We start from the raw sequence: 25,151 nt of genomic DNA, 5'->3' as shown, positions 1-25,151 counted from the left end.
CATTTCAAGGCATGGTAAATTAAATACTCGCCTAAGTACCAACTCGATAGCTAATATCGAAATCGATTATGCTGATTGATTATTTGCTTTGTTTGCCAACACAACCATCTGATATCAAAATCCCTTTAGAAATCGCTTCAGATTGATTGCTATTATTGTTTTGCTTGCCCTCGCACAAAAGATCGAATGGTCGAAATCGAATTATGCATATGTAGATGACATAACAATCGCTAATGATAACGGAGAACTAAAGTCGAAATCAATTATTAGGAGGTTTCATATTGGCGCAGTGGTAAGTGCTGTGGTCTTTTTAGTGGGAGGTCCTGGGTTTGATTTCCAGCAGGGGTTTGGAATTTTATAATTTCTTAATTTCTGGTCTGGTCTGATGGGCGGTATCGGCAAAGCTGTGCCGCCAAGCATAGTTCTCTCCATCGCCCGCTGAGTGACTTTGAGTTTTCTTATGAGGCCCTTAGCGACCATGTCTCGGATCCATATGTCATACATTACATTGTATGTTCAACTAATCATATTCTACTTTTTCTCTTCCCACCTTCCGTGTAGGTGGCGCCCAGTGTGTAATTTTCATTTAAGGGGGCTCAGGACGATGCATTCTTCATACAAACGTAGGAGGGTAATTACTACATTATTTGATACTGTACGCTCAAAACTAAGTATTTTATATCGATTAATCTCGTCATTATCTAGGTTTATTGATATATGAAACATTGAAAAAAATATTGATTTTAAAGTTACGAGCCTCAAAAGATTCATATTTTAACATTAAATTTATGATAACTTTGGGCGTAAATAAATAAGATTAGGAGTATGAAAATTCTAAAGAAATTGAACATTAGACATAGTTTATTTATTCATTAGTTGAAATAACTATACTCTGCAAACATAAACTCAGTAGTTTTTTCTCAAAATACTTTTCCTAAACCCTTGATTTCGGTGAAATCATCATCAAGTGAAAAGCAAATAGGTTTGGTCGAGCGTCCTGCGTCACCTTAAGCCTAGCTAGCTGGCTAACTAAACAGCACGATCCTAGGGCCTGTCACTCACTAACTAGGCTAGGCTATAATTAACAGGGCCCTATTCGCGAGTTAGCAGGCAGATGTGATCCGACTGAAGCGGTTACGCAGTGTTTTAACACTGTGAGATAACTCTGTTAACAACCTAGGTTTTCTATTAGTGTTACCTAGAGAACCTACTAGGCATTTTTTTTTTTTTTATTAACTATCAAATATTGAACATTTTACAAATACTTTTAACACAACAAAAAAACCACTAAGGTTTATAGTATTAGTAGTAGTAGTAGGTGTATTAGTAGCATTTGTTTTCATCTAAACCTATCGCCACCGCTCCACTAATCGGTTTCCTCTCAGAATGAGAAGTCCACTACTGTAGCCAAGTGCGCTCCAATTCCAAAGGCGCTCTGGCTCTTATTTTAAAAGAACAATGACAAATCATTATCATCATCATCGTCATGATCAATCTATTACCGGCTCACTATAGAGCGTGGGTCTCCTCTCAGTTCAAACCATGAAACCACGATAAAAATGTAGATGGGCAGACTGCACACATCTTCGAGAACATTATGGAGAGCTAACGCCCAAGTCTGCAGCAGTGATACCTATTAAATTGCTTAAAACGCACATAACTCCGAAAAGTCTAAAATGCTTGCCCGGGATCGAATGCCGTATCCTCCGAATAGAGGAGGCCAACGTCTTAATCACTAGGCTATCACAACATAAGCTATATTAGGTACGTTAAGAGATAAGTATGCTTATTGCTGCAAGACAATACTGTAAGTTGTAGTTCGTAAGATAAAAATGCAAAAATGATGATTCAAGCAAAAGTATATCATATTTATTTCACCACAGGTGCGAATTTCAATTATGAAAACCAAAGGATAATTTAATAATTTTTAGGTTTTTACCCTAGACTAAGAATGCAGATTCTTTTATCGCCAGGATAATTAACAAATTACCCGCAACAATGTATGCGATGAGCTCGTTAAATTAATTTAATGAGTGCGTCAAAGAGATTTACTTACATAGAAGAGTGGCTATTTCATATGATATTTTCGCCAGATCTACAATATTGGAACCTTCAAAAGAAGAGTAAATAGGCATCTTCTCGGTTGGCGCGATCTACCTTAGGCTACTACTATTTGGTGGGATTGCAGTCGAGAGCATGCCTATATAGTTAATTTGTATTTTCCTGTATAAAAGGCTGAAACTTTTTGATTTTTTTTGGCTCTAAGTTTTTACAATTTTTTTTCAAAAGATTTATCTTTTTCAGCGGATTATAGCAAATTAAGCTTTTGGTATCTTGTTTATTATGGAATTCCACGAAATAGCGCCTGCTTCTAAGCATCAAAAAAATACTGTGGGAAAAGTAAGGAAAATGTTGCCAAAAAAGAGACTCGTCTTCTTACTTCGCGACTTTGTCCTATTTATAATGTTTTAGTATCATAGGCTTTCATCCTTAAAATAGTACCGCATCGGCCCTAATTAAGCCATCGTAATGGTATTTTTTTAAAAGCATTCTCCTGTTAATTAAGTTAATTGTTTGGTATTTTCGCTTTTATTTGTTTTCGGATTTTATCTTGTATTTTAATGTTTTTATCCCAGCATTTTTGCAGGTGATTTGTTTATATTTAAATTGCTTTAAAGTCTAGGGTAGTGCATAAAATTCCAAAGCTGCTGTGGCTCTTATTTTAAAAGAAGAATGGCAAATCATCATCATCACCATCGTCATGATCAACCTATTGCCGGCTCACTATAGAGCGTGGGTCTCCTCTCAGTCCAAACTACTATGACAGTTTTGGATTTGACTTATAAATAAATATATCCACCACACTGGAAAAATGTGGATTGGCAGACTTTACACACCTTTGAGAACATTATGGAGAACTCTCATGCATGCAAGAAAACAAAATATAAATTGACTTGTCATATAGAAGATAGCGCCCATCCTTATCATATAATGTAAGAATCCTAATTTTTTATTGAAGTTTCCCAACAGGTATTTAATCACTGTTATTTATGTCTCCGGTACGACGAAGGATACCTACGTTATCCTGTGGAACTGTACCGATAATACATAACGGGACCCCGCCCGGTACCGATACTCTGGGAATTATTATACTGATTGCAAAGCGATCGAATTATGTAAACAAGCGTTCCTTAAATCACCTTTAACTTGTGGCTACGTTAGCGACATGTTTTGCGACAAAAAGTTGCTTATAAGGGGCATTTTGTGTCAACAAGACATTTTGTATTAAGTTACTCTGTTTTTTTTTATGCTTCTGATACTGCGCGGCTGTAATTTTTCCCAATAAGTCTGTTAAAAAAGTTTTGCCTCTCGTATTTCTTTGGCATTAATCGATGGAGCAATGGTGGCTAACGAAGAAATCATTGGAAAGCACATATTTTTTAGTAGCAAAAGCAACGTAAATTAAACTGAAATACATCCGTTTTTACAATAATGTTGTACAATAAAAATGGTTCACTAAACATGTTATCATCATCATGATCAACCCATCGCCGGCTCACTACAGAGCACGGGTCTCCTTTCAGACTGAGAAGGGTTTTGGTCATAGTCTACCACGCTGGCCATGTGCGGATTGGTAGACTTCACACACCTTTGAGAACATTATGGAGAACTCAGACATGCAGGTTTCCTTACGATGTTTTCCTTCACCGGCACCGGCACCAAGCAAGTGATATTTAATTAATTAAAACGCACATAACTCCGAAAAGTTAGAGGTGCGTGCCCGGGATCGAACCCCCGGCCTCCAATTAGAAGGCGGACGTCCTAACCACTAGGCTATCAGAGCCTAGTCTACTACACATAGTCTATCACACTAGTCTATCACAGTTTAGTCACTAAACATGTGCCTGGCGACAAACTTACGCTCCAGTACTAATTCTATGAATATTCTGAATTCTAAAATAACGTCATAATATTGAAAAACTGGGCCAATTTTCCTGTTTTATAATTATTTAAAGTTAGTTACCTACGCTAAGCAACGTCCGACAACATCATTGAAATATTAATTAGTATGTACCGAGTACTTACATGACATTGACATGACGTTGAATTTGAATACGTTACGATGCATAACATACTGAAAGGTACAGAACAAAAAGTCTCAAGTGTGAACTTGGTTTGTTTACTCTCCGGCCAAGTCTAACGACACGCTTTTCAATGTCACTCGCGTTCGCACCTGTTCTGATAACGCAACGGGACACCCGCCCGTTGAGATACTAGAGCTCATGCTCTATATACTCTAGTCTATAGCCTAAACCAGTTTCGAGATGCGACCTACATTATTTTCTTCCTAGATGTACTAAAGTGTTCCCGGTATTTAAACCAACATCTGTGTGCCTAGTGGGAGATTTCCTACCTATTCGATCGCGTAAAAGTTAACTACGATTTGTATATAATTGAAACAGCGCCATCTAGTGCCAAGTAGGAGAAACATAAATAGTGAATGCAAGTTTTTTACGTCCTCGGGACCGACTAATGTTTACCGACTCGCATTCGAAAGTGACAACGTGAGCGCACGTGATTGGTCGATTTAAGCATGAGGTGAGTGTGAGTTTCAAATTTGGACAACTTGCGAAGTAAATCGAGTAACCACGACGCTAACGCGATCCATAAGTTGTCACATAGATTTTTGCAGTGAGAGTAGGGTGAGAACTAATAATAAAGACATTTATTTTCATTTAAGCGGTGATAGCTTGGGGTGAAGATGATGGTCTCCTAGTTGGTGGGTCCGGGGTTCAATCCCGCGCATGCAACTCTTACTTTTCGGAGTTATATTTGCGTTTTAAGGAAATATAATAATATTATATCCCTTGCTTTAACGGTGAAGGAAAACCCGTACTTGTCAGATTTGCATTCTGCGAGAAGAACCGTACTCAGTAGTGGGTCGGCTATGGATTGATGATGATGATGATGATGATTTTCAATTAACTTTTGTGTGACCATGGCACTTAATTAAACTAATATTATAGGGGAACAGTAAAAAGTCTTGTGCAGTCAAAACTACTTTTAATTTACTTTTCTAGGCTCTAAAATAATTTTAAAAATGTGTTCATAAACATACCTAATTAGTTTTCTAAATCACATATAGATGACGCTGTTGTCATTAACTTACAGTTTTGCTCAAAAAATTATTAAAATATCTTGTACGATGGTGCGAAAGCCTTCGTGTGCGAGTCCGACTCGCACTTGACCGGTTTTACCTACAAAGACGATGATTTCAAAACATAAACATAGACAGTAGATATAACCAGTTTAATTTTAATAGACAGCTGCTTCCATACAATCACTTCATAGAAATTTCATTCTAAATTTGGTTGGTTTATATCACGACGCCAACTTAACAAAAATAATAAACGCCATTCACGGTGAGTACACGCGTATGGGCTGGTTAGCTTCGGTGGTAACTCACACTCGCTTGCTCGCGATTCTCGATGCGTTTGAGGTTAGCTCGATTAACGCAGTAGTGAAGTCATTTGAATAATTTTGTGGAACTCCCACTCGGCACACTGTAAAACTTTGCTTTCAAACCCTTTTATAATTTTTTTTCAAATTCAACTCTCACATTCATGGTTTGTATGGACAATGTGGTTAATCTAAATTTAAATATATAAAAGCAAAAAAAGATAACTGATTGATTGACTGACTGATCTATCAACGAACAGCTCTACTGGACGGATCGGGCTGAAATTTGGCATGCAGATTGCAGATAGATATTATAACTGGTAAGATAGGGGTATAAGATTTGTGTAGTCTACGCGGACGAAATCGCAGGCTAGTTATTAATATACCTTGTACAATCGAATCTGTAGATAGAAGGTAGTGTTACTATTGCAAATGTACAAAGTAAACTCGAAATGCTAGGACAATTATCAGCGTTGGTCGGTGTCGTAGAGGGAAAGTCGGTCGCTGTAATAGGACGCGCCTGTACGCTCTAATAAGATTGCCTCTATCGCGCCGCTCGGTGTTGAAGTGACGAATGTACCCACCGACTATTCGTAATAGTCATTAGACTATTCTGAGCTGATAATCGTGTTCTACTGTACAAGGTATTCTGAACTTGACTATATTTACGGGTCTAAGCCAAAGTTCACGAAGGGAACTTCTAACAAAAACATCAAGCCTTCGACATCACTGGCAGGCATTAAATGTTAGTAATTTGACGCTAGGTAGCCCTATTTTTCTTTAATTTCACGTCACCATAGCCTAATATATTTTGACATATCAAACCGAGAGTTCCCTCACTCTAGTTCACTCTGTCTAAGGTCTAAAGCACTATCTTCCTCTTTTGCATATGATTTTATGGCTCGTCTTGGCGGGGGCACTGCCGTGCCCCCCGATAGAAAGAATCGCACTATTTTTAGACCTGTCATAATATTATATGTCGTTAAAAAGAGTTGAATTCTCGTGTTTTTAAATTCAAAGTCAAAGTATTTTTTTAAGTATCATTGTACACTCTTTGATTGTCAACTGTTCAAATACTTAGTTGATGTAATGGTGATGATAACTGATTAATTAATTAATTACGCAAACTCAATAAAAGCTACGAGGGCTCTTTGGGGAAAAATCTGAAAACCGTGAATTTGTGGTTACGTCACACAAAAAAAATTAAATTGTGGTCATGAACTAATAATTAGTATTTTCAATTTTCTAAGTAAGATAACTATATCAAGTGGGGTATCATATAAAAGGTCTTTACCTGTGCATTTTAAACCAGATTTTTATTTATTTTTATGTATTATAGTTTTTGAATTATCCTGCAAATAGTCGAAAAAATACGACCGTACGGAGCCCTCATTGCGCGAGCCTGACTCGCACTTGGCCGGTTTTTTTTATTCTTGCATTGGGTCCGGTCTTGGGTATCCGATTTTTGGCAGTGAATCACGTCGAACGATAAGGAGACATTTTCACTTGTCGTGATCGTCACGTGGTCGTCTAGCGAGTTCAAGAGATACGTCTAATGACGCGTACAATTCCTTCCACGTTAGTTATTCCCTCACATCCGCCGGTACCTTTTGAACGAATACTATTGTCAATTAGCGAGGATGATGCTTTATTATTTTCGGATCTCGTTGCTTTAATGAGAGCCTAATGTAACGTAAGGTTGTATTAAAGATTAATTTTAAATTAGAATTGTTTTTGTCATCTAAATTAATTAGGATTTGTTTTTTACAGCGAGACCACAGGGTCTTTAGGCACAATTCTTATGAAGTAGTTGTGTATTTTGTTTAAGCGTTTTCTACCATCATCATGATAAATCCATCGCCGGCACACTACAAAGCACGGATCTCCTCTCAGAGTGACCAGTAGTCTACCACCGCTGGCCAAATGCGGATTGGCAGGCTTCACACACCTTTGAGAACATTATGGAGAACTTTCAGGCATGCAGGTTTCCTCACGATATTTTTCTTCACCGTTAAAGCAAGTGAAATTTAATTACTAATAAGACACATAACTCGGAGAAGTTAGAGGTGATTTCCTTGACGGATCTTGACAGACACGACAGTCCGACAGGCAACGAAGGGATCCTATAAAGGTTCCTTTTTTCTCTGAGACCCTTAAAAAGAGTTGCCTAACCATAGTCCCTTCTCACACTGGGAGGAGACCCGTGCTCTGTAGTGAGCCGGTGATGGGTTGATCATGATGAACCATGGAACATACAACCCATTGGTAAAAATCTAAATATACAAAAGGAAAAGGTGACTGACTGACTGAGTGACTGGCTGACTGATCCATCAACGCACAGCTCAAACTACTGGACGGATCGGGCTGATGGCATGCAGATAGCTATTATTACGTAGGCATCCGTTAAGAAAGGATTTTTAAAAATTCAACTCCTAAGGGGGTGAAATAGGGGTTAGAAATCTGTGTAGTCCACGCGGATGAAGTCGCGAGCATAAGCTAGTATAATATAAATCCATGAAATATAATATCATGATTCCTTAGCTAGTACTTAGAAAACGTGCGTTTTTCATGACGATATCCAGTAAAGTAGAGCCGTGGTAACTAGATTTCTAGGAAAACTGACGTTCCAATGTGGCAATACCATTGTGCCATAGGGTATTGTTCGACGCAAAAACTATAATAATCCACAATCGTATTGAAGTGTATGCAAATATGAGTGAAAGCGGCGTGTAGTTGGGCGTATTAAAATAATTATCTTGCTGTTTTACAAGCAGGCCGCATATCTTTGACAGAGCGTCGGACAAAAAAGTTTATTGCGGTTTTTTGCAAAGTATAATCAGTACCTACCCTTATTATAAATGCGAAAGTGTGTTTGTTTGTTGGTTTGTTGGTGTGTTGGTTTGTTGGTTTGTCCATCAATCACGTCGCAACGGTGCAACAGATTGACGTGATTTTTTGCATGGTTATAGATAAAGACCAGTAGGGCGATTGTCTAAAACCTGCATCAATCATTATTACAATCTCAATTGTTCTGATTGGCTGAATTTGTGCGATTCTTCTTGCGACAATGCATTGTGGCCAATAGTGAGCGAGCATTAACCAATCAGAGATGATTGCGATCGTGACATTGTAGCTGTCAAACAACCGCGGTAGGGCCACTGGAGAGTGACATAGGCTACTTTTTATCCCGGAAAATCAAAGAGTTCCCACGGAATTTTTAGATACCTAATTCCACGCGGACGAAGTCGATAGATAGGTATAAAATCCGTTCTCGATGATTATCAAGAAAGAAAATACAAAACACACGAGAGTAAAGAGATCCACTAGTCTTGTGCCGTTGTCGCCGACAGATCATGCGACTTTAAACTTTTTTTGTTGTCGTTACCAAATACGCAGGGTGCCTTTAATAAACGATTGTTTCCGAGCCAGCTCTGTCGGGCTGAAACAATGAGGCACGTGCGTTCTTTCGTAACCGTGACATAACTAAATATTACCCGTCCGAATTATAAATCGCGTGCTGTGAGTGTGACCGACATCGGCCTTATTATAGAGTGCGCTTTATTTATGCGCTACTGGAAAAAAGAATACCCGGCTGAGTTTGTTGTGGGCTCTTCTGAGACTTGGGCGCGTTTGGAACCCTCGTAGCTATAGTTTTAAGTTTGCGAAATAATTATCACCACTATAATTCTTACAATTCCAACAACTGACAATAAAACATATTTTGACTTTGACTTTGATATGAAAAATTACTACCTATCCTGTTCCTTTTACTGATAAACATTTTGCAATTTTTGAAACACCAGTTACAGGTGACGACCGCCCTGGCGCAGTGGTAAGCACTGTGGTGTTATTAGTGGGAGGTCCCGGATTCGACTCCTGGCATGGGTTTGGAATTTTACAATTTCTAGATTTCTGGTCTGGTCTGGTGGGAGGCTTTGGCCGTGGCTAGTTACCACCCTACCGGCAAAGCCGTGCCGCGAAGCGATTTAGTGTTGCGGTACGATGCCGCGTAGAAACCAATGGGGCATGCGTTTATTAAAAACTGCCATACCCCTTCCAAGTTAGCCCGTTTCCATTTTAGACTGCATCATTACTTACCACCAGGTGAGATTGCAGTCAAGGGCTAACTTGTATTAGAATAACATAAAGAAGAAAAAAAAAGGTATAGGCGACTTTGACGTTAGTCGTTAAAGTTTTATGTATTCTAAAACTGTTTGTCAAAATAGTGAGTTTTGCCAACTATCCTTTTCAGAGTAAAGGATTTCGGACACACATCTAAGGCCTCTAAGGCATCTAATGCCTCTAAGTTTGAAATCTATAGAGCGCACTTTGACTTTGCTTAGACTAAAGTTTCAGTTAAAACGAGACAGATTTATGCCAGCGGTATAACGTTGTCTCGTTTTAACAGCGTCTTAAGTCTGAGCAAAGTCAAAGGATGCTCTATAGATCTCAGCCTAACTTTCCGTAATTTTCGTTCATGAGTAATTTCCACAAGCCATCCGCAGAATTAAGTGATAATATATAACCGGCACCGACAGTTTAACGTGCTCTTCGAAACACGAAACGCCACAATCTAGTGCGGCGTGGAACTCCGAAATGCACAAATGTTATTAATGAGACCGTGAAATCCTTGAGTAAGCCCGAATGAACGTTCACCTCGTGTGAACAGCAAACAGCGAGTGTTTGAACGGATTACTCAAACACGATGTCCGGTAGCGATCGCCGATTGGCATTCCATACTGTTTTGCAACTTATGACATTGCGCGAAAAAACTCCCATTATTGTGGTTAAAGAATTTTATTCTCAAAAGAAATCAGATAGACAAATTTCACTTAATGAGAAATTATAGTAACAAAACTTAAACTAATTTATTCAGTAAGACATCCATACTTAGATAATATTATAAACTAGCTTATGCCCGCGACTTCGTCCGCATGACTACACAAATTTCAAACCCCTATTTCACCCCCTTACGGGTTGAATTTGCAAACAACCTTTCTTAGCGGATGCCTACATTATAATAGCTATCTGCATGCCAAATTTCAGCCCGATCCGTCCAGTAGTTTGAGCTGTGCGTTGATAGATCAGTCAGTCAGTCAGTTTCCTTTCCTTTTATATATTTAGATTTAAAGTGTGTCTGTCTGTCTCTCTGTCTGTCTGTCTGTCTGCTAGCTTTTCACGGCCCAACAGTTAAACCGATTTTGATGAAATTTAGTACAGTGCTAGCTTACATCCCGGGGACAGACATAGGTTACTTTTTATCCTAGAAAATTAAAGAGTTCACACGGGATTCTGAAAGTCCCATCTGTGTAACCGTTTTACAGAGGTAGCTTACCGTCCCGAAAGCGCGCTGCATCTTAGGCCGCATCCTCACCTGCCGCCAGGTCTGATTGCAGCCTAGCGCTGGTCTATAATATTTAAAAAAAACCGGCCAAGTTCGAATCAGACTCGCGCACTGAGGGTTCCGTACTACAATCGTATTTTATCGACATTTTGCACGATAAATCAAAAACTACTTACTAGATCTCGTTCAAACCAATTTTCGGTTTTTTTAAGTTTCAACAGTACTATAGCTCTTATAGTTTCGGAAAAAAGTGGCTGTGACATACGGACGGACAGACAGACATGACGAATCTATAAGGGTTCCGTTTTTTGCCATTTGGCTACGGAACCCCAAAAATTAGAAGGGTTTATGTCAGAGTCCATGCAGGTTTCTTCGCGATGTTTTCCTTACTGTCATAGCAAGTGATGTTTGATTGAAACTTTACTGAAGAGTTAGGGGTGTGAAGCCCTGGACCTCCCGAATAGGACGCTGACGTCTTAAGCACTAATACCGCTTAAAGGCCTATGTATATTTGGTTATACACAACCTTCGGAGCTTATTTCCCGTGCACCTAACTCAGTTTGCTGGTTCGTAGCCGCGATTACATTAATGAGCGTTGCGAACGCATAATGCATGTCAGACAGTCCATTGTTCAGCTTGTTGTGTGCTAATCCACTACGGGACCCTAACTATCTACCACGGAACACTCGCCCACTACTGGCCCTTTTTCTGAGTGCCTACCTGCTAAAATGTAGCATGAAAGAGGTAAACTGGCAGATGTTTTTTATTCACTAATGACTAGCTGATGCCCGCCACGTTGTCTGTGTGGATTTGTTTTTTTAAAAATCCCGTGGGAACTCTTTGATTTTCTGGGATAAAAAGTAGCCTATGTCACTCTCCGTCCCGGGTATTTAGCTATCATCATGATCAACCCATCGCCGGCTCACTATAGAACACGGGTCTCCTGTCAGGGTGAGAATGATTTGGCCATAGTCTACCACGCTCCCCATGTGCGGATTATTAGACTTCACACACTTTTGAGAATGTTATGGAGAACTCTCAGGCATGCAGGTTTTTTTCACGATGTTTTCCTTCACCGTTAATAATAATAATAAAGTTTTTTTATTAAAGGCAAAGAACCCAGTATACATATCTTCATAAGCACTTTTAAAAATTTTACATGAATAAAAAAACATGCTATTCTATTCTATTCTATTCTATATGTATAAAAGGAAAAGGTGACTGACTGACTGACTGACTGACTGAATGACTGACTGACTGACTGACTGATCGATCTATCAACGCACAGCTCAAACTACTGGACGGATCGGGCTGAAATTTGGCATGCAGATAGCTATTATGACGTAGGCATCCGCTAAGAAAGGATTTTTGAAAATTCAACCCCTAAGGGGGTGAAAGAGGGTTTTGAAATTTTGTAGTCCACGCGGACGAAGTCGCGAGCATAAGCTAGTTATTCATAAAATAAAATATACCATTATATAAATTAAAATAAAATACAGTAAAATGAACTACATGTACATACAAACTTATAAACTAACATATTTAATTACTTAAAACGCACATAACTCCGAAAAGTTAGGCGTGTCTGGACTCCCCGAATAGGAGGCCGAAGTCTAAACTAAAGTTTTTAGGATATTGTTACTAAACTGTTTTCGTTGTTTGTTACAGAGATGGCAGCGAAGATGGTTCGTTTTATACGACGACGGAGAACTGACATACTCCCTAGACGAACACGTGAGTACTGAATTGTATTGTATTCCCATGCGTGGACAACCAAAGGTCAAACCTGATTGACCATAAATTACCCTTCCAATCCAATCCAATCCATCAGCCTGTTTGCGTCCACTGCTGGACATAGGCCTTTCCAAGAACGCGCCACCAAACACGGTCCTCCAGCCGTCCTCATCCACCCGCTCCCCACCACAATCGGGAATAGCAGGGCTGCCGGGAACTGGGGGCCTTTGTCTGTTGGCGCTGCTCATTGGAAGTAATGCCCATACTGACCACGCTGGGCAGGCGGGTTGGTCAGCGCAGGGCTGTAGGCCATTTCGCACCAGTGACGCTGCTGCCCGTCTCTGGTCTGTGTTATTTAAAGCCAAGCCATTTGAAATGGTTATCCCGCCATTCTTCGGTCGTCATATCCTCGTTCGCTGATTCGCAGGGAGCACCACGTGCAGGTGTGGTTGACATTTGGGGTGCTAAGATGCTAGTGCACCCCCTTACCCCCCATAAACATAAATTACCCTTAAAGCAACAAAACATTATTGCCTGACGACGAATCTTCGAAGAGTTCTGGAGTGATCGAAATATTGTCATTAGATAAAGGCCTTCCTTATTAGAAGCTCAGTCACACAGTAGGCGATGAAGGGAGTTATGCCCTACGTGAACTGAGATTCCTAGAAGAGACACAGTAACCGAAATAGCTCAACGAGTCCGAAGCTAAAGTTGCTATGGGCGGTGTACATAGTTCGAAGAACCTATAAACTTTCAGGTCCCAAGGTACTTAAATGGCGACCTCGCACCAGAAAGCACGGCGTTGGGCGAGTAAGTGGATCTGGAGTGATTCGCTTATTCGTGATACGTGTGATCAAAGCACCACCTTGGCACCTTGAAGTTAGCCGCAAGACGCGTCGCAATACCATTTTTAGGCGTCAGTAGGGCGCGCGAGGCGAGGGAGCGGAGCCCACGTACCGCGCCGCACCCCGCGTTCTCCACCTGCATTAGTGTGAGTGCTATATCCGTACACAGTACAGGAGCGCGTGGAATAATACCTGCGCGAGCTCGCACTGTACCTCGCATCGTAGGTCAGACGCGACTATTTAACTGCCGGGAACTATACCCCGCCCAGTGCCACTTCTTCGCAAAGCGTAATGGCTTCACAAATAAATATGTAGGTACTTTATCGTTAGCAGTTAGCAGTGACAGGAGTATCAATACATAATAACCACTTTCCTATAGGTTTCCACTCTCAGTTGTAAAAATAGTGATCTCACGTCCTCGTAAACTTCCTGTAGGCGGCTCAAACATCTAGTCCGAGATCGATCTCGTATCTTACTTGATAGGGTTGGCACAACCCTTTTTATTTCTAAGCAAACTTAGTAGAAAACATTGTTGCAACGTCAAACAAAATTTAGGTTACAAATTACATCAGACCGGAGTAAAAACGCTCGAAGATGAAACTTATGAATTTACTAGCTGATGACCGCGACCTCGCCCGCATGGAATTAGGTATTTAAAAATCCCGTGGGAACTCTTAGATTTTCCGGGATAAAAAGTCTAGCCTATATCACTCTCGGTCTTTATTACCCATGCAAAAATCACGTCAATCCGTTGCACCGTTGCGACGTGATTGAAGGACAAACCAATAAACTAACAAACAAACACACTTTCGCATTTATAATAAGGGTACTGACGAATTTGCATGTGCTAAATATATTCTTAAAAAATAAAAGACAAAGAATGTTTTGATAAAGTTGACAGCCCTATTTTAGTACAAATTCAAACCAGTCCTGCCCAGACTGGTGGACGTGGTGCGTAATTGACTTGTTAGTTGAAAACTATCCCATACGCAGCCGTTCACCCCATGAATATGAGGTACTCGCGCGAGTAGCTCGGGCAAGTCGAGTACTGAACTCGCATACTAAGTGTTAATGTCGATGCTTTGGTAGAAAACTATTCTGTATATATTACTACTAGCTGATGCCCGCGACTTCGTCCGCGTGGAATTAGGTTTTTAAAAACCCCGTGGGAACTCTTGGATTTTCCGGGATAAAAAGTAGCCTATGTCACTCTCCAGGTCTTTATCTATACCCATGCAAAACCCACGTCAATCCGTTGCACCGTTGGGACGTGATTGAAGGACAAAATAACAAACCAAAAAACCCACAAACCAATAAACCAACAAACCACCCAACAAACACACTTTCGCACTTTATAATAAGGGTACTATGACGAATTATTATCAAATGATATCGCATTGAGTTTTAGTCCAGTCCTAAACTTTTAATTATTATTTTTGTAACAACATATAGGGAGGGTTGTAAAGGACCCAAGTAATAAACAATCCCACTTCTGATGATAACAAAAAGAATACCCAGCTGAGTTTGTTGTGGGCTCTTCTCAGACCTGGGCGCGTTTGGAACTCTCGTAGCTTTATCAGCACTATCATCTGTATCCCGACCATCAAAAAGAGTAACTACCTAACCTACTGTGGATAAATGATTTGAATTGAATCGATAAAAATGTCGTAGACACAGAATTGTTATGTAAATCAACTTAATAAAATTCTGATACTGACTGACATGAATGAATCATGAAATGCGTATAAGTTCCTGATATAACTTAGATTTTTTTAATTCATCCAGTCATACTAACGGTCGATTCACATTGCTAGCAAATCGTAGAGAAATTTTGCATAGAATATTAAAAAAAAAACCCCGCCAAGTGCGAGTCAGGCTCGCGCGATGAGGGTTCCGTACTACAGTCGTATTTTTTCGACATTTTGCACGATAATTCAAAAAATATGATGCATAAAAATAAATAAAAATCTGTTTTAGAATGTACAGGTGAAGACCTTTCATATGATACCCCACTTGATATAGTTATCTTACTTCGAAAGTTCAAAATACTAATTATTAGTTCATGACCACAATTTAATATTTTTTTTTGTGTGATCTAACCCTAAATTCACGGTTTATAGATTTTTCCCCAAATGTCAGAAATAAGATCTACCTACCTGCCAAATTTCATGATTCTAGGTCAACGGGAAGTACCCTGTAGGTTTCTTGACAGACAAACAGACAGATAACAAAGTGATCCTATAAGGGTTCCGTTTTTCCTTTTGAGGTACGGAACCCTAAAAAATATTTTTCAGTAGTGCTTTACCTTGTCAATATACTATGTAATGTAATGTAATATAATGTATGGCATTATGTTAGGTAGTATCACATGAAGAGAAATCAATAAGTAGGTACACCATTTCTTTTAGCGCAAGTACAATACCGTGAATGCATACTGAATATGATATGACATAAATATTAAATTAAAAGATTTTATCCCGGGCAGATCGCCGCATGCTGCCATACTAGTGTCAAACTTATATCGGTCCCAGGGTTGTCACACGCAGCTTTTGTATTCTAAGTAAAAGAAATTGGCGAATATAAAAAATACGGAAAGTAATGGCTAGTTAAAGTATTTACTTTATTCACCAAATGTATAGTTTCTAATTAATAAAATAATCGGGAATATGACTTTCACATTTAAAGACTCTAAATTTTAGTGCACAATACAAATTTAAACAGTAGGTTCGCGAGTGCGTGCTAAAATCACGGGTTTTACCATCTAAAAATTTAGAAATGTCAAACTGCTTCTGTCCTTTTCATATTACAATAGTAAGAAGAGGGTGCGAATACTCTAAAATTAGGTTGTGCTTAGGATCGGTGCCATTATTTTACCACCGAATAAATCTAAAAAAAATCGATAGTTACTCTTTTTTTTCTTTCTATTCCGTTACTTTTCCTCCGTAATCAAGTTTATCTTTAATACTTTGTGAACACCATAATAGTGTCGCATATTATCAAATTAAAATCCGCTCTACTTCGTCCACCTACTACGTAATAAAAGCAATTACGTACTATTTGACAACCCTAAAGTAATTCAATGACAAAAACATACATTGCCAATTCCGTAACCCGTCCCATTCCTGATGAGCAGGCGACGCGCGCGATGGCAAGTGGCAACGCTATATCAGAATCAAATCGGACATTTTTCTCTACACATACATATTCATGCATGCGATTACTTGCGTACGTACAATATACATGAATTTTAATATGCACCATATTTGGTGACATCTCCTTTGCCTCTTATGTGAGAAGTATTATATTATGGCGTGTAAATGGATCCATTGATAGGGCTGTCACGTTTTTTTTTTAATCTGAGGGTTTTCAAACTTCCGTTACAATTATTTCTTAGAATTGAATAAAATACTTTTGATTCGCCAAATGCATCTACCAGCCGGTTCGGAATGCCTTTCTTACGTGCCTGCCTTTCTTACGTGCTCTACAAGCAAGCCTCATATTATCATCATCATCATCATCAAACCATCGTCGGCCCACTACAGAGTACGGGTATCCTCTCACAATGAGAAGGGTTTAAGCCATAGTCTGGCATTGGCCCAGTGCGGATTGGCAGATTTCACACACCTTTGCGAACATTATGGAGAACTCTCAGGCATGCAAGTTTCCTCACCGTTAAAGCAAGTGATATTTAATTGCTTAAAATGCACGTAGCTCCGAAAAGTTAGAGGTGTGTGCCTGGGATTGAACCCCCGACCTCTCGAAAAGATGTCCGACGTCATTAACCACCAGACTGTCACCACTCATATTATTATAGAGGACTAGCGTATGCTCGCGACTTCGTCTGCGTGGACTACACAAATTTCAAACCCGTATTTCACACCCTTAGGGGTAGAATTTTCAAAAATCTTTTCTTAGCCGATGCTTACGTAATAATAGCTATCTTTATGCCAAATTTCAGCCCGATTCATCCAGCAGTTTGAGCTGTGCATTGATAAACCAGTCAGTCAGTGTGTCACTTTTTCCTTTTATATATTTAGATAGATAAAAAATGCTACATGTCCCGTCAATAAAATATCTTTACCTGAACAAACTTAAGAACATACATACAGTCGTGAACTCCTGGGCAAAATTTCAACTCTCTTGCATTTAATTTTAATTAACTAGTACCTTCCGACAAGAGTCAAACGTCAAAGCATATTTCATTAGCGCATCCACGCGTCCCTTTCTCCAGTTTAGCGATGCAAATCTGCCGTATTCACACGTAGGATCCGCGACCAATGTATTTACTGAACGCAACTAACCTCTTTACCTTATACGGAAGAAGGTGTACTCATATCCCTGTATCTAACCTGTAACTGATAGGCCTGAATAGCTATTTTATGGGGCTGAGGAGATTTCCACTATCTTGCGATCGTCTCCGATGACCCTTCAGCACAACTCATAGGTGAAGATGACGACATATCTTAAATCATGAAATTAAATTCTTATCTTATCTTATCTATACCCATGCAAATCACATCAATCCGTTGCACCGTTGCGATGTGATTGAAGGACAAACCAACAAACAAACTCACTTTCGCATTTATAATAAGAGTACTGATTAGCTGATGCTCGCGACTTCGTCCACGTGGATTTTGGGTTGAAAATCTTACCTCCTTGAAAAGTGGAAATCGGTTTCTACGGACATTACATCTCTCTACTATACATAAGTGCTTGTAATTAATAGAAAGATATTTAATGACAGACATATATATCTTCGTATATCTTCAGTTATTTTTATCTTTAGCGGGTAAACACTCGTTATAGTTGTAAGAGATAAATATCATACATTTATTTAAGTGTTTTAAAGGATTAATGTTTATGAACGCTAGCTCGTTTAAGGAGCGAGACGTTGATAGCAATCAACACTTTACAGTTACAGCCGGACCTTCATCAGGGCACAGATACCTATGCAGATGTGCAGGCGACTCATAAATTAATGTAGCAGCAAATGAGTTAAGGCTTGGACAGACGAGGCGCGATGTGTCAACGGCTCCTGTAGAAGTTTTAAAAACTGAACCTATTGACCTAATTTGCCTCATTAAATCAAAAATCCGTAGAAGACCAGCTCTGCACTCGAAATTGTAGACCAATTGGGTAGGTCCAATTTCAAAATAGAGGTCAGCCGCCGAATCCAACTCGGTTGGGCAGCGTTCAGGAAGCTTCGAGATGTTGTCTTGTCCAAAATTCCTCAGTGCTTGAAGACCAAAGTCTTCGAACAGTCGTGTTGCCAGTGATGACATATGGATCCGAGACATAGTCGCTAACTAAGGGCCTCATAAGAAAGCTCAGAGTCACTCAGCGGGCGATAGAGAGAGCTATACTTGGAGTTTCAAGACATCAAAAACAGGTCGCTGGGAGCCGCTGGATACAAGCTGACGTACGGATTTTCAGTCCGTCCCCTGTGTTCTTGTTTGAATATTCTTAGCCTTTGTTCTCCAACAGCGCTCCCCTGTCAATGTCACTGAAGTGCCAAGAGAGCCTTGTCGCACTGTAAGGTTCAGCGTTCTACGGGCGCTGCTGCCGTGGACGCCGTGCCTTCTGTCTGTCAAGACCTTTACTGGAACCGGACTGTGGGGTGTAAAATAGTGCAACTTGATTCTACATAGTATTCTAGTACCCTTCTGAATTACGGCTTACGACTTATGATACCCTACACCTTTAATTTACATTGTTGAAGTAAGATAGTTTAACAATGTAAATTGTAAACAAGCCTTTCTCTGAACGCCTTGTTTCTGACATGCTATGCAAATTAACTGATTATTTAGTAAAGTAGCTCCCAGTTTTAACAATAAAATCAATGTTGATATAATCCATACTAATGCGAAAATGTTTCTGTCGGTGCTCTGTTTCTGTTACCTTTTCACGGCCCATTCGTTTATATATAAAAAAACACCAGTTTAACGGGTACAAAGATAGCTTGCATCCCAGTTTTCAGGAATAAAATCTATGCCCGTTAGCACAGATTTTATCCAAGAAAATCAAAAAGTTCAGAAATTTTTGAAAACCTCAATCCAAGCGGATGGAATTGCGGACTTGGAAAATAAAGTTTTTTAATAACACCATATAAGACCAAAATAACGCAAGTTTGAGTAGGTAAAATTTTGGTCGAGTATTTCTTTTTTTTTTACGTCTACCGAAATCTTCTAAAATTTTAGTGTTTCAATGGGGCCGATTCTCTTGTACACAACCTCTAAACTAAACTAAATTAACAGGCCTAAATCTAGTGCTATCCTTTTCCGCAAGCAACATTATGAAAAGGATAGCAATAGACTTAGACGTGCCATTTTAGTTTAGTTTAGAGATTGTGTACAACGGAATTAGCCACAATAAATAGTTAAGAACAAAAACCATTGCCAATATCTTGGCAAGTTGAATCAATAAATAGCCCGCGCTTTATACCCCGATAGCCATCTCAACCTGTCGCGATCTATACCTACCCAGTGAAAGCCATCAAAATCGGCACAATGGTATTTTGAAAGTGTAGGTAGCTAAATAATCTCGCCAATACATAAGGGGTCGGCCGCAATAGTATGAACTAGTAGGGCGTCTCCATCTAATCCAATATAAACTAGGGCTTCAATTTGACGCAAACAATCAGTTTTTGCCATGTTGACACTATGTTCTTTTGCTTTGATTTAAAAAAAGAGGCTATTTATCTTTATTAGATTTTTTTGATTCGGAAATTGGAATGCCATCTTATTGGTTGATGACATTTGAAGTTGATTTCACCTTGGATTTCACACATTGCATTGGTTTTATTCATCTCGTATAGGTATAATACGCGACAGATAGAGATGGCAATCGGGGTATGAGGCGGGGCGAGGCTCCGCACACCCGCCCGCCCCCGTCCGCCGCGCGGGCGGGGGCGGGAGTGTACGGGGCTTCCCCACTCCGCAACTCCGGTTGCAAACTCGACCTGTCGCGGACTATATTTTTTTTATAAGACAGCAATATGGCAATATCGTATTTAAAGAACTCCAAGATGACTCCAAGCCATCGTGTCGTGACAATTAGTCAGTTTGGCAACCCGTCAAATGTCATGGACCCATCTTTTGTGCAGCGACTTATAATAACTTTGCACTTTGCGCGCTGAGTATACCGAACAAAAGTAATTGTTACGCTAATTTGACTGCAATTTTTCAACTCGTTTACACATAAATACAGCCGTCATGCTGCTTACAGCCACAGAGCTGGTGGAAAATTAAAATAAGGTTCGCCGTCATCATGATCAACCTATCGCCGGTCAGGTCTTCCTCAAATCAGGTCAGGAATGAGAAGGGTTTAGGCCATAATCTGCCATGTTGGCCCAGTGCTGATTGGTAGACTTTACACACCTTTGAGAACATTATGGAGGCACTGTCAGGCTTGTAGGTTTCCTCACCATGTTAATGAGGTTATTACTTTTTTTTAATTTGCTTGCTGTTTCATTACCGCTACATAATCTAGATCAGCAATCCAGAACTCTCCAAGATTTATTTGCCTGTTATTCTATGAAATCTACAACTTACTGCCCTGCAAGATTATTCCATACGTCAGTGACGATGTCATTTAGTTGTACACTCACTATATAAAGTGTACAACAAAAACTGCGTTTCGACGTCCATGCCATCCATATCAATATCTATCACCGAGATTCAGTGCTTATTTTGGTTGCTCGCTAATGTTACTCAATAAAAATAGGAATTTTACATTTCTTTCTAGACCCCGGTAGTGTACTATGTCCTGAATTTGAAATTTGAATACGTTTACTTGTGTCCTGTCTAAGCCGAACCATACCCTTCACAGGCCTTCAATGATAATAATGCAGATACAAATATCAATTCCATTGAGTATATATATCACTAGCTGATTCCCGCGACTTCGTCCGCGTGGGATTAGGTTTTTAAAATCCTGTGGGAACTCTTTGCTTTTCCGGGATAAAAAGTATGCCTATGTCACTCTCCAGGTCTTTATCTATACCCATGCAAAAAATCACGTCAATCAGTTGCACCGTTGCGACGTGATTGAAGGACAAACCAACAAACCAATAAACCAACAAACCAACAAACAAACACACTTTCGCATTTATAATAAGGGTACTGACTTCGTATGGACAGGGCTATTGAACAAACAAAATGGCACCGACTCAGTGGTGCTTTAACACCAATGCAACCTTAGTGACGTCTGGATTTCAAACGGGTCGTTCATTAGTATCTAAGAGGTGGCGCTGATTTACTTGGTTCCAAAACCGTGAAAATTTTTGTTCGCTTTACCATATCTTGTCATTTCTATCGATGATCAATTCCTTTCCAAACTTTCCCGCCAGCTCTGGGACCATAACGACACGACTCGTCTGCAAGTGTACAATAATTATTGTGTCTCCGGTAGCGGGCCGTGTAGCATTGCACAATGGCTGTCGATTATTCTTCTGCTGGTATTCAATCTCAAGCAGGTGTCTTTAACCCTTTGTAACATGTTAGCTACATAAGGCGCTTATCAGAACTTTGTGGGACTTCTTATAGAAAAAATATCGGTCATGTGCGAGGTCAAGAACGTTGCGTAAGTAGGCCACTCGTAGGCGCGTCATAGGTCATTGACCACAGTTTTGCACGCTATACATTGCGGGTTTGAAAATACTAAATCACTAAATTATTGGTATTGGATTGGGTTTGGGTAGTATAACAATAACGCTAAGTTTTTGCCTAGCTAGTTACACCCTGTATATACTCTCTATCTCCTCACTCTCATAATCCACCGTAGAGGACCGTCTGTGGTGGCGTGCTCTCGGGAAGGCCCATGTCCAGCAGTGGACGCAAACAGGCTGATTGATTGATTGATTTACATTATAGGTAGATTTAGAAAACGTTTTTTATGGAGTTCTTCCACGGTAACAGAATACGAGTATTAACATTTATAGTATTCTTTCACTTTTATGACCATTGATTACTTTCTCTTTTATAACTAGAAACTGCATTTTATAACCATAGATTCATAATGTTCATTAACTCGCTAATCAAGTAGCTTATAGGTATTAACCTACCAAAAAGCGGTGAAAGCCTATTGGTTAAACCACTGTTAAACACTCCGGCCTCCTATCTATTCGGCACGCACCTCTAACTTTGGAGTTATGTGCGTTTTTAAGTAACTAGCTTATGCTCGCGACTTCGTCCGTGTGGACTATACAAATTTCAAACCCCTATTTCACCCCCTTAGGGGTTGAGTTTTCAAAAATCCTTTCTTAGCGGATGCCGACGTCATAATAGCTCTATCTGCATGCCACAGCCCGATCCGTCCAGTAGTTTGAGCTGTGCGTTGATAGATCAGTCAGTCAGTCAGTTAGTCACCTTTTCCTTTTATATATTTAGATTATATAGATTATAATTATAATGGAATATCGCTTGTTTAAACGATGAAGGAAAACATAGTGAGGAAACCCATCTGAGAGTTCTCCAAATGTTCTCGAAAATGTGTGAAGTCTGCTAACCCACAATTGGTCAGCGTGGTGGACTATGTCCTAAACCTATTTCGTTCTGAGAAGAGACCCGTTCTCAGTAGGGAGTCGGAGAGATATTGTGATGATGATGATGATGATGATGATGATGATCCTAACTACTACGTAAATATCGTTTTAATTCATACTTTTTGATCTTAGCAGTTAAAACTTTTATCTTTGGTATGTAGGAAATACATTTCAAATCATAAAACCTAAAATTAACGACTTAATTTTAGGTTTTGTAATAAAGTTTAAGTCACACTATTCATAGCAAAATAAATTGGCTGGGGTTATACTGACTCCATCCTAGTTCGTTAAGGGTTGAACTATTACCGTTCATATTGCTATTAATCTGTTACAAATAATCGCCTCGGGCGTCGAATTTTAATTAAAACATAATCCGTTTACAAGAGTGTATTGATCACTTACCTTTAGCCTTAGGGATACAATTTAGCAATGTCCAAAGCAATTACAACTCATTGGTAAAAGCCTTCAGCCTCCCTCCAACCTACACACGGCACCAACTTTAAATCCAACCTTCCTGTTGGTGGCAGTTCAAGGGGTAAGTTGGCTAAACTTGAACTTCAAACCTTTGGCCTTAGGGGTACAATTTAGCGATGTCCAAAGCAATTATAACTAATTGGTAAAAGCATCCAGCCTCCCTCTAACTTACACACGGCACCAACTTTCAATCTAACTTACTTGTTGGTGGCCGTTCAAGGACAAGTTGGGTGAACTTGAACTTGCAGTTACAGGCAAGACTATCGGCCCTACACAGTACACAGTCCTCAATACTTTGCGGTGCAGTGATGTGGTACGAGGAAATTGGGTCATCATCATCATCATCAACCAATAGACATCCACTGCTGGACATAGGTCTCTTGTAGGGACTTCCACACGCCACGGTCTTGCGCCGCCTGGATCCGGCGGCAGCGGCAGGAAATTGGGTGCCTAAATGTTAATCAACTTTAACACCAATTTAACTAGCGTCTTTATAAAATGCCTAGATCGTTTCAAATTCTCTTGTCATAGTTTTCTTATTTGTTTGTCACGATTTTTTAAAAGAATTATCTGATAATCCGTAAGTAATCGTCAAAATCTGTTAAATCGATGGGCTGGAAAAGCTAGCAGACAGACAGACAGACTTTCGACTTTTTTTATGGATACAAAAATAATAGGGAGCCAGAGGACAAAAAATATATAAAGATAAAAAAATCTACTGACTTCGAACTTTGGAATGTAAGTTGGCGTTGGAAGTTAGTCCTGTATGTAGAAGCCTTTACTTATCAATTGAGTTGGTAACGCCTGTTTATGCTGGTAAGAATTTTGATATAATCTGGTTATTAATTATAATTATCAGTTATAAACAAGCTGCTAATATCTATCTGTTGATCTATCGCGAAAGCAGGAATTTAAAACGCAGTTACTATAATCATACCAATCAATTTCAACGATCTTATAGATTTCGGAGAGTATGCTTAGGAAATGAACCGACAAGTTGCCAAAAAGGTATTTTAGTAAATAAATGATTATGATTATTAGTTTTAGTCACATATATATATATAGGTTGCAAGAGGATTTATTGAAAAAAATTATCGAAAAAATTGAAAAAAGTCGACTTCCTGAAATAGAGGTTTATTTTTTTATGTATCAAGATGGATGCTTACCTAATGGAAAGCAATGATGAGATCTTTGTTGGAACGCACTTGCCAAATGCATAATCACAATTGCTTTGATGGTACTAACTATTTTTTTTTTTATTATTCATTATAGGCAAACGCTTGACCACAATCACACCTGATGGAAATTGGAAAGTGATGATGCGGCCTAAGATGGGACGCGTTTACCTAGAAGATACCTATTCACTCTTGTTTTAAAGATACCCGGGTTGTAATTGGTGGGAAACACATATCGTGGAAGAGATTCCAAACCTTAGCCATGCGTATGAGGAATGATGACGCAAAACGTTTCGTGCGTTTTGTTATTATACGTATTTTAAATCAAAACAGCAACTACTATAATCATATGTGAAAATTCATAAATACTTCCTAAATCGGCAGATCGTAAATCACGGAAGCGTGCGCAGGTGAACCGCAGTGGGTGCGCCCGCGCATCGTTGCTAGTGCCTACACCTAGTGCCGGTACCTACACTTCACCTAGTTGCTCAATTCGGCCGCATTCCACCATCGATCGCGGGAGTGGACGCACGTGCGCATTGCATCAGAATATGTTCTATGTGGGCTAGCTAAAATAC

At 39.6% G+C, this 25,151-nt stretch overlaps 1 protein-coding gene across 4 annotated transcripts in view; it reads left to right on the top strand.

Moving 5' to 3' along the window:
- The window catches only part of osp (myosin phosphatase Rho interacting protein outspread), a 398,510-nt gene that overhangs the window by 278,528 nt on the left and 94,831 nt on the right, over window positions 1-25,151 (top strand). For all 4 annotated transcript variants that reach the window (XM_069509693.1, XM_069509692.1, XM_034984797.2 and 1 more), the window contains exon 3: window positions 12,473-12,538. In XM_069509693.1, the coding sequence (XP_069365794.1) occupies window positions 12,473-12,538 (66 nt within the window). The remainder of the gene's footprint in view (window positions 1-12,472; window positions 12,539-25,151) is intronic.

This window comes from Maniola hyperantus, chromosome 3 (assembly GCF_902806685.2).
Source record: "Maniola hyperantus chromosome 3, iAphHyp1.2, whole genome shotgun sequence".
Taxonomy (NCBI): domain Eukaryota; kingdom Metazoa; phylum Arthropoda; class Insecta; order Lepidoptera; family Nymphalidae; genus Maniola; species Maniola hyperantus.
Note: the sequence above shows the minus strand (reverse complement) of the source record. Positions and strands in the feature narration are given on the sequence as shown.